General features: G+C 38.6%; 1 protein-coding gene across 1 annotated transcript; it reads right to left on the minus strand.

Annotated features, from left to right (window-relative positions):
- Positions 1-910: 910 nt before the first annotated feature.
- NPVF (neuropeptide VF precursor) lies at positions 911-3,271 on the minus strand. The gene is made up of 2 exons (XM_009982846.2): positions 3,131-3,271; positions 911-1,339 (listed from the first exon to the last, which is right to left on the minus strand). The coding sequence occupies exons 1-2, from the start codon at positions 3,269-3,271 to the stop codon at positions 911-913; spliced, it is 570 nt and encodes a 189-aa protein (XP_009981148.2).
- Positions 3,272-11,510: the final 8,239 nt, after the last annotated feature.

An 11,510-nucleotide genomic window follows, 5' to 3' on the forward strand; every position in this document is an offset into this window, starting at 1 on the left:
GTTTTGAAAACACATTGCAGCTTTTCCAAGTCTTTCAGTTTCTGTCTTCATGATTTCATTCCAGTATTAACGTAACTGTTAGAATTCATATCTCTAAAAATATCAGAAAAATAAAACAAAATCTGTTATAATCAGGTGAGACAGTGAAAAAGGAATGAAAAGAATCAAATTAAATAAGAAAGAATCTTGGCTTCTGATAAATCAGTTTTCTTTCCTGGCCTGAACTTCTACTTTACACGTGTCAAATGCAAGTCAGGGGTAGCCGACTGAAACTGGATTCCAAGACAAATGGACAGTTCAGATAAAGCAGCAGATATGATAAGAAGGACCATTATTGAAGGGCTGATTTAAATTATTCTTAGTAATTGTCAGGAAATATTTTCCCTATCCTGAAAAAATTTCTGAGATGTCAAAAAAGATTTTTCATCTTAACTTGGAATGAAAAATCAAAATCTCAAACATTGTCTGAGTAAGACGATCTGAAAAAAAAATAGGGTTAGATGAGAAAAATACTGGTATTTTCAAAATACTGCAATTCAGCTTGGAATTTTTCCCTTTTTTTAAATTCTAATTTGCATAAATTTAGAAAATGAAAGAGTAATTTTTAGGTGGCTTTGTTTGGTCATTTTATAGTGTTGAAATGGGATATTTTAATGATTCTGAACCTTTTTTGCTGAAGCTTTAAGTTTTTCAAAATGAAACATGATCTAAAAAAGTGTCGTCAAACCTAATCTTGTCATATGAACATTTTTGACTTTGGCTATTTGGCATCTTCTCATTAGAAAAGATTTCTTAAAGAGGTTCTTGTGATGAGAGTTTTTGATTGCAAATCTTTCTTTCGGCAAATTGGATTCATATTGAAATGCTGAGGGAATATCCCTTGAGGAAGTCTGGTTGTATTTGATCGTCGTTAACCTGATTTAGTGTGCATTTTAATATATGGCTTGAACACTTGCATAATATTACCTGGTTCAGATTCCTGAACATCTGGAGATAGATTGACGGAAATTGACTTCCCAAATCTCTGTGGCAAATTTAGAAGTGATTGACTGGAACTTTTAACAAATGGAGATCTCCCATGCCTGTGTGAGACCTTCAGAGCACGCCTAGGTATGTTCTCTCCAAAAGCTCTCCCAAATCTCAGAGGCAAATTAACAATTGGTTTAATGCTTCTTTCTTCTGGATAATTTCTTCCAAATCTAAGAGGTAAATTAGCAACTGAATTTGGTGTCTTGTTTACTGTAGGAGGCTTCATTTTAATGATATTTTTTGATCCCCAGTCTTTCATTTCTTCAAAATTGAGACTCCTCTGCTTTTCTTCCAAGATATTATCTTTAATCTAAAAAAAATAATTAAAAGAAGGATACTATTATTTTATAGGTCATTACTCCAACTTCCACACAGAGAATTCATTTTCATATCTCCTTAGAAAGCTGCACTAACTAACAGTAACGCTCTTTTTTTGGTAATCTAATGCTTTTTAGCTGTGTTTGCTAAACTCCATTGTAGCATGAGCTACTTGTTATGAATTACTTCATATGCGTTTTCAGTACACTGACCACAAGAGCACATCTCCATATCAGTATCCACGACTGTTCAAATGGTGTCAATCGAAAATATTTCTGGGCATAGGTCTCGGTACCTGTGCTGTCAGTTACGTGTGGACAGGAGTCATTGTCAGGTCCATGCTTGCTAATATCACCAACTAAAACTGTCTGGAGGGGAAGATGCTGGCTATATCTAGTGACTTGACCCAGACCCAGACTCTTATTCATCTGGTCTGGATCAACAGGAGTATGGGCCAAGCTACATGAAAGTGTAGCTCCTTTCTTCCTAAGCACTGGGTGGATGCTTCTGACCCAATATCCTGCTGGACTAGCAGCCAGGGAAATGAATGGAAAGCATTTGGGTCAAGACCACATCATGCCTGTTCTGACCTTGCAACATAGAGATTGCCCTGAGTCTTAAGTTGCTTTTGTCCTCCACTAGTACGCAAGATGCATTAGGAGCTCCTGGGCTCCTAATTTTTGTGCAACCAGCACAAAGTCTATTTTCTGTGTCTATGCTGGCATACAGTGAAGAACTGAGCCTAGTATATTACCTGTCTCATGATGTAAAGGGCAGCTGTTGCCTGAAAAATAGCTATATCAGCATGACTCTTTCCTATATAGCAGTGTTCCTTCCTTGAGCATATTGAAAATCACTTACTTTTGCAGCAAAAATAAGTTTCCAATCCTTAACAGCAACTATGTACAGATATGGTTTTTAATTTCAGTTAAAGACAGAAATACTACTAATCCTAATTTCAGTTCCTTATCCCCATTTGGTGACTTTCCAAGAGCTTCCCTAGCTAATGGGAGAGAAAGGGAATGAACCATTCTAGTTCATACTCCATTATTAAAATATTAAATAAACTATCCCTCTAATTGCACCTGCACACCCCTTCTGAAGTATATAAAAGGCAGTGAGCTGAAGACCGGAGGATTTCACTAGCATAATTAAAGTTGTATTTTGATTTGAAGGATCTTTATTGCACCAGTGATAATGAGTCAAAAAGAGAGGCTGGCTCTCATTTTCCAGGGAGTATTTGCAGGGCAGACAAGAAAAATAATACAGATGAACTGTGCAAATTTGATTTGGCATTTATTGAGGCATAATAAATGTGCAACCCTGCAAAGATATTTTTATAGTCAATTTCCAGAGTAGAATTTTAAGACCATTAACTATATTAGATTTATAATGTTCTCTGTTTATCATTATTCTTTGAGTATTACAAGCATGCCTTTATTAATTTTGGATTAATAATGTGTCTGTTATATTATGTGCATAAAAGACCTGACAGGAATGTTAATTGAGGCTCCACTGTGCGAGAAACATTTCAGAAAAAAGTCTCAACCTGATCGCAAGGCTGTATTGCAAGAAAATTGAAACATGAATTGATTTACACAGTATGTGTGTCCAAGCAAATGAATTTCCTGAAAATTCTTTCAACAAGCCTTTTTCATACTGCTAGTGCTGTAATGCTCAATATCATGCAATGAAGTTAGGAGAGCCTTCGCCAAAAAGTTCAAAGTGCTCGGGATCTGACCCACAGTTCCCCTAAATAATATCATAGTAATACAGATCTTACCTCATAATATTTATCATCATCATCTTCTCTGCTCTGCAGACTGGACTTCATCGATTCATCTAGGCACATACTGTTCGATATTAAGAAGAACACTGTAGCTAAAGCAAATAGAATAAACTCCTTGGTTGAAATTACTTTCATTTTTTTCAAATTAAGCTTACTTAAAGAGCTCAGAATCTGTACAGAAAAGAAAACTGCCGTCATTTTATATGATCAGAAAACAAAAAGATTTTTTTCCCTATGACATCAGTCTCAAAAGCTTCAATTCTTAAGATTAATTAGGGAAGTAATTTGTATATATTTGAAGAATGTTGGGAATTTCTTTTGTGAACCTTTTTAGCCAACATAGCTTCTTGTTAGGGACACACTGACTTTACAAATATTTTCTTCTGGTGAAATATGTCTTAATTAGCTGAATTTGAGCACCGTAACTGTAGGGACTTAACAACAGCCACAATGTTCCATCACTAGTAGACAAAACCACCTTGTTTCTTTCTTTCTTTCGTATCAGTGTCCTCAGAAGTATTCTTCTACTTAAATGGTCCTTTTGGACCATATAGTGCTTGTTTGTAGTTATGTACAGCTAGGGACGTTTGGCCCATTGAAATCAAGTGCCATCTATTGAAGTGGTTGATCAGGTCATAAGAGATGTTATGCATCAATGAGATCTATTGACGTACATAGTGTCTATTCTCTAAATTGAACATGTTAATTTGTCTTCAGACTCAATTAGGAACATGCTTTTAAAACCTTGCCCATCAGTTAAGTTTTTAGAAATTTCAAAGGTTATGTTAGATGTATATTCTTAAGGCCAAATTTCCAACAGCAGTTTTTAAAAAGACATCTGCCACTTTGCTGCACACAGTGAAAGCACTAGACTGCCCATGTGTGTTCTGTCCCAGAGGGGGTTCAGGCTGCATGCTAAATGTGCCCTTAAAATGCACACTGAATTGGTTGCTAGATAGGCTGGTGAGCCAGACTGCCTTAAAAAAAGCATATTGTATTGTTCTTCCATTTGTTATTCTTAAGTTCTTGAAATGATTGCCTAAATCTCATATGTTAATACTTAAAATCAGCTGCATGAGGAGAAATCTGATTGCACATGGTAAATACTCATACTGGAAACCTGGACTTTAGACGAGTTATTTTGCAATTCAACACTAGAGTTATAAAATGTCCGTTCTGTCACAGTGCTGGCAAAATTGTCCCAAGAGAATATGTTTTATGCTGTGGGCAGCATGGATAGTATGGACAGTTTATCTGTTGACAGTATGTTACCGTGTTTACTGCGCTGTGGAGCTGAAGGATTTGCAAGTAACCTCATTTGAGAATTAAGTTGGCTGTTTTTATGGGTTTGAAGTTGTGTGTCATGCATGGAGTCACTCGTACCTTAGGTTCTCTGAAACTGAGATCCTGGAGGCCTTAAGCAGCTTTGTATTAGAGCTAAAAAGATACTCAAACCTTCTTTCGCACTCATGAGAACCACAGGTCATATGTTAGAAACTGCTCTGACATGACTGCACCTCTAACTCAACCAAGATAACAAGAAACACTAAACCTATTGCCTACATTGTTTACTGGAGACACCTAAAATGAAAAAAGAAGAAAAATAAATTCCAATTAATGATCTCTTCAGGAGAAATAATAACTTCTCCTTCCTTCCCTCTCATACAATTTAATCCTTATCCAATAAGAGAAGCAGAAAGCCCCTGTTCTCCCATCTTGGACCATCTTGTCCCCATTCCCCATAGATACATAGTCCTTGTCTTTCCCAACTCCTCTAATTACTGTGGATCATCTAGGGTAGAAGTACAGTGTGTTGGGGGTGTCTCCTTGAAGGTGACAAGAGTAACCAGTTTCAGAGGGAATTTGAAGCCTTCTTGAGGAGAGGATGATATGAGGGGGCTGGGGAGATGTTGCACAATGCCTGCTATCAGACTCTCATACGTTCCAGTGAACGCTCTGGCAAACAGTGGACTAGATAAGCAGTGTGTATGATATTGCCTGTGAAATGCCGCTCTTCTAGCTCAGCTTCAATGGTCACCCATCTGCCATCATTCTCCATATTCATTGCAGATAGTGTACCTGCATCAGATAGGTGCTGGATTTCTCTGAAATCTGAGGGTCGAGTTCAGGCAATCAGGAGTAATCCCATGCCCAAGATAAGGGCCACTAGACTTTTGGACGCCGGAGCATTGGTTTGCCATGCTAGCTCAGCTACGGGAGTGGGGCTGAGACTAAGGAGTCAACCAGATGAGAGTGCTGACCTGAGAGCCAGATGTAGAGGTAACATCTGGAAGTACAGCTATGGGGGAGAGCTGAGGGAGGTGTGTCTACCCAGGTGGCTATCTGCTGGTATTGGAGGTGAACCTGCCTGGCACAGTGTGTATGGGGACATGTCTTCCTTCCCAGGGCAGAGGGAAATCCCTTTAACAGAGCTGGAAGTGAAAAGGGAATAGTTTCTTTCAGGTGATCTTCCTCAGGTGGAGAGGATGTGAAAGATGCTGCCTATTTTTTATGTGACAGGAAACGGTTAAATTGTTAAAATAGATGAGAATGGTATTATTAAGCTAATAATGTGCCTCTGTGAGAGAAGAATGTGTTTTAATCAGTCACTGGCTTTTCTGTGCTGCTTTCCCTTGTTGTAGACACTATTTACATTAATTTGCTCTTTGTGTCTTTGCTGTGTGTAATCCTTCTGGCCCTGTCTGACAGCAGAAAAGGTTGGTTTCAAAGATCTGGTGCTTCCTTCAGAAAACTGCTGGAAAAAGTGAAGTATGATGGGACAGTTCTTCATAATCTCAAGGGACAATGCTCCCCCTTTGCATTCTCTGAGACTGTTCTACAAGATGTTGTTTTAGAGTGGGATGTGGTAGATGAGGAGGGAAAAGATGCTGGACCAGTAATGGTTCATGAAGAGTGCTTGTATGTGCATACATAAACAAATGTATGTAGGAAGTAAGAAAGCAACATCTGTCCTTGGAGTGCCTTGGCGTTAGCCTTCCTCTCAAAATAGGTAACTTTTCTTTTCTTTTCTTTTTTTTTTTTTTTTTTTTTAATAATAAATATTCTTGTCAGGGTAATGGATTTTTGGGGATATCAAAATTTTGTTATTTGCAAATCTGGGCCAAATTCTTTGGAAAACATGGGAATAAAAGGATGTTAGTGGAGAAGACCTCTAAAGGGAGCCCATGTCCTCTTAGTGCTCTGGCAAGTCAGGGGCAACAATTGTCTCTATTCACTGAGGGCTGAGCGCGGGTTCCAGACTCTCTGGAGCCTCATGTCAGGGGCTTTCATCTGTGGGAACAGATGGATTTTCCAAGTTCCTTTCTTTAGGGTAACAATAAAGACAATGGATGCAATTCATGCGCTAATATCTAACGTGGTCATTTGCCATTGGACTTTCCTTTTACCTAGCTGCTGGTGTATGAACTTCTCTTGATAAATGGTCTTTCAGTTAACTGTGTGAAGATATTTGCTTTCTAAATTAAATGGAATTGGCACAATACAAAAACTCTCCTGCTTTGTTTGGAACAAAATTCTGTTTTCCCTAGACAGAAGAGGAAAATGTATTGCTGTTGTCTAAGCTGCATCAGGCTTTCTTGACATTGTTTGTCTTCTGTGTATGTTGATTTTCTAATCAACATATAGTGAAGTTTTCAGGTGTTTTGCATGCCAGGCAGTCAGAGAGTTGTATGTCCCTGTACTTTCTTATAGATCAATTTGCCTTTGATGGCTCTACAGCTGGAACTCTTTGGAAATTTCAAGTCAAGCAGTTACAATGATTGCTCATTATCTTTCCTGAGGAAGGACTTGTTAGATCCTAGCACTCAGCTACCAGAATGGATGTGAGCACTCTTCATCAATGTGACTGCAAATTCTGCTGTGTTTAGACCATCTTCAGTAGCAGTAAAAGCTGGCCCAGCTGACTTCAAACTGAGGCAACTGAGGCATCCTGCATAATCTATTGAAATTATTTATTTGTAGAGGGGAGGCATATTTGTTGGTGGCAATAAACAGTGTTGGCGAAGAGGACTGTCTACTCTTGAATTGCTCCAGCTTGATCCACAAAGGGTCTGATTAAGGATTATGGAGGGGAGGAGGGCTCTGAGTATTGTTGAAAACAACTTTTGTGTTCCTAGTCTCTTGTCCCACACTTGTTTTGACTTGCTATCTTACATCACTCATCAGCCAATCCATTCAGAGGACTTGACCATAACTGAACATCTCTTTTGAAAATTCCTCAGTTAAATAGGAGTGAGCCCTCCTGTCTACATGTGAAAAAAGCCTCACAGGCAGGGCCAATTTTAAGTTTTCCTGCAGGTGCGTGCTACAAACTAGGAAAATGTAGCGCTTGCTTCTTTTTTTTCTCTTCATTTAGTGTATGTTGGCACAGGAAAGGACATTTATTTTGGCTTAGTGGTACAACAGTAAGGTGGATCTGATCTGTGATGAGTTAATGCAGTGATGTGATGAATATCTACTTTTAAAATTTGACATTAAAATGTGATTAGTAGTAATGGCAAGAGTAGCTCAATTTCATAAGCAACTCAATGCACAGTAAGTTATTTGATTCTAGTGAAAGAACAAGTTTAATATTGCTCTTTCTTTATACAAAAATATACTGATATATCCTTATCCATTATTAACAACATATTGTGTGAAAATTGCATGTTATATGACTCATGCCACCAATAAGCATCTGCGCATTTCTGTAACGATAAATCATTCATAATATATTCATTTTGCCATTATGCATTATATGACCTATTCTATGGCTCATTTTGAAGTAAGAATATTTAAAAATGTATAATTTTTTTCATTGGCAAGAAATTCTGTTCATTTTTCACCCATTCCTATGGCATGCAGTGGTTTGTGTTGGCTTTGCTATGTTGTGCTTCAGTTCTGGTGCACAGTCCAAGGTGTGCTTGCCTGGAATATATATGGCTCAAAGCAGATAGTCATACCTCACTGCACTCAGTATCCTGTATACATATATAGGCCTAGCGTCCCTCTCGTACTGACTGAATATTTCAGTGGTCAGGGGAACCGATGAAGCTTGGTTTCCCATGACTTTGTGGTTGAAGGGTAAATGACAGTGTGTGTTCTCTGAGATCCAGTAAGGATTAACCTTACTGTAGGATCCCTGCCTGAGTAGCATGTCTGTCCTCTCTTGCCATGAAGTGGAATTTCAGCGAGACTTCTCCCTGCCGAATTCAACTGAACTTGGCTTCTAGACTTGAAAGTGACTTGACTGACAGTCACACACTTAGACGCAGAGAAACAGATTTGCTTCATTTCATTAGGAAACCAATACTAAGTCAGGAATGACTGCTGAAATGCCACAGGTATAAAACCTTAACATCTGTACAATTATTTGGGCACAGTGATAATTTCTGTCTTTATTAATGAGGCATTAGCTCAGCTTTTTGAATTTTACAGAAGAAAAGGGGAATGTACTCTACTATGAAAGCCCCTCATCTTTGTATACTGTAGCTTGGTAAGGAAAACCAAGCTTTGTGAAACAGCCCCGTCTGATTTGCAGAATCAGACCTTCAGTTTTAAACCAGATTTTCACCTACATGTAGCTCTGAGCTTTCCTGTTAGCTGGGTAGTAGTAAACAAAGGACAAATGCGCACAAATATCAAGGTACAAATAATCTTATTTTAAGGTTAACCCCTATGAATTGGTCTTCAGTGTTAGAAGATATTTTCTCCCTTGATTAGCTAAATCCAGGATATGAATGTGTAACTTCACATTTTAATTTTTTTTTTTTGTTTTTTCCTTGAGCTCTTGGAGCAGCAGAACAGCATGAGAGACAGAAAACAATGAGAGGCTTGAGTTATTGTGGTAACAAGCTGAAAACGACTTTATCTTCCTGGTAAATAAGGTGTGAACAATAATTCCGGATTAGACAGGTTCTTCAATTATACATTTGTGTTAGTAATAAAATAAACATGTTTTCAATAACATTTGCGATACAAATACATTCTTCTTTTTTACTAACTACTCTGCAGAGTATAATACTGTACTTACCAATCTACTACAGTGTGTAGCTGCTCTAGCCCATTCTTGTCTATTAAAAATTAAACCCTTTTTCCATACATTATTAAAAATGCTTTGGTTGGCTGCAAATCAAGAAAGACTTCATAAAGTCTTAGAAGAATGAGAAATCTGATTAAATGTAGGGTCCACAGGCAGCAATGGAAAGTGCATGAGAAAAAAAATACATTAAATTATGTCTTAAAAACTCTTTCAGGACTTTAAAAAATCATTAGCAGCTTTTATTCAAGTTAACTATTAACCAAGGGACTCTTAATAGATTCATTATTCCATATTCTCCCTTTCCTTCTTCAGCTTGGAACCTGTGTTAGTTATAGAAACAGATGCCTTCGTTCCTTGTTCTCCCCTTTTTCAGAATGATGTTTTTCTAGAAATATTGTGCTCATTTAATAGTTCTCCAATGCGTTGTATATAAACACTGAAGACTGTGAAGATTACACTATTTATTACCTGAATTGTGGGTTGTAGGGTCTGATTTTCACTTTAGGAAAAAAATGTAAGCAATTTAGGAGAGGAAAAAAAAATAAAAGAAAACACCTATGTTTCTTGGAGGGAGAAAGAGGCTGCAAGCATTTTACTGATAAAACTGGAGAAGCAGGTCCAGCTTATTTGAAATAAAGCTTCTCACTCTCTCTTTTTCTTCATGTAGCTTTTTAAAGGGAAAAAGGGAGAGAAAAATGTGTTCTTTTCATTTTTGCTGTTTTATGACAGTGACATTAGACAGTGTACTGGAATGGGAAGTAGCATTTCACTGGAAAGTCCTGACCTTTGCATGTTGTGGTGACAGAGCTGACTGTGCCATCGCTTAACCTTCAGCTGAGTGTTAGCCATGAGGACTGTAACATTTCTTTACATTATGGAAAAGTGACAGGGAACGTGAAGCAGCACAGCCAACACACTGGGGTCATGGTCTACATCTGGGAGTTAATTTTGTTACTTGCATAGAAATAATTCACAGTCCTAGCTCAAAAGGTCCCCATCCAACCACCATGAGCACAGGGAGAGGTGAGGTGGACTTCTGCCTCATTTTGGGCACACATCTCCCTGTGCCAGGGTCAGGGTCATCTCACCTGGGAAAGAAATGAGGACCTGCCAGGAGCCAGGAAGCCATTGAGCAAACCTCCTGCCAGGGCCACCTCCCAGGGAGAGGGTCAAAGGCTTATTGTCTGATTGAAGAAGGGCTTGGGAAGAGAGGTACCCACTTCACTGAAAACAAGCAAGACTAACAATGCAGACAGTTGTCTGATTATCGCAGATTTTGTGCAGCTTTCTTTGAAAGTAGTACTGGATGTTGCTTGAGATAGCATGCTAGGACAGCTGGACAGCTTGGCTTCTTTAGCACTGAAATTTTTATGATTTTGTGAAAAGAGAGTCACTCTTCTCCACTACTTTCCCACCCTCTCTTTTTTTTTTTTTTATTTTTAAATTGTCTTGTGCATCTGAAATATGGAGGGCAGATTCTTGTGCAGATCTGATCCCTATGGTATGACTATAGGATCAGAAGGTTTTTAATTGGAAAACTGGGAATGGTAAGGTGCAAGTGAGTACTGGAGCCCATGCGCTGGCTCTTCTGCAGCTCCTCTGTGATATCTGATATATCTCTGATATATTCAGGGCAGCTGAATAGGGAAAGACCATGAAGAAACTAAAAAAAAAAAAAAGCACTGAAGAGTACAAATCTTTCAGCTGAATAGAGGATGGAACATGCCATTTTCAACTGAAAGGATCTAGAGGGAGAAAACAGGATTACTCATGTTTAATTGCTGTGCTGATCTGAGGCCCGTATACACTGCAGCAGCTGTATGCCCTTACTTCGTTTTGAAAGAGAACATTTCAAAACTGTTACTCAGTGTGTCCCTGATTTATGAGTAAAGAACGTTTATTGCCTGAAGTTACCAGTAGTGCCCAACATTTCTGGGATGAGCTGACAATGGCCTGGAAGAGTCATTTATTAATTCTTGATGTATTGTCCTGGGCGTCAGATAAACATGTACTGGAGGAAGTTTTCATATGATAATGTTCCTCAGAATCTGTATCAGATGCCAAGTCAGTTCATTTGCTGCCAGTTCCCTGAACCTTGCATAGATTTTCTTAGAGACAAAATCAACGAGTTTCAGTCCCAGTAGCAAAGGATCTGTGGTGGCAGTTGCTGCATTGTAAGGGAAGTGCTAGGAGCAATGAGAGCTGTGTGCAGTGCCTGCAAAGGAAGAGAGCAAGAGGCAGGAAGAGCAGGGGGAGAAGAGCAAACCTGGGCAGTCTCTGCAGGGTGTCGATCCAAAGCTCAGTTCCTTGCTCTATAAAGTGTAATAACTAAGT

The sequence above is a fragment of the Tauraco erythrolophus genome, chromosome 7 (genome assembly GCF_009769465.1).
Source record: "Tauraco erythrolophus isolate bTauEry1 chromosome 7, bTauEry1.pri, whole genome shotgun sequence".
NCBI lineage: Eukaryota > Metazoa > Chordata > Aves > Musophagiformes > Musophagidae > Tauraco > Tauraco erythrolophus.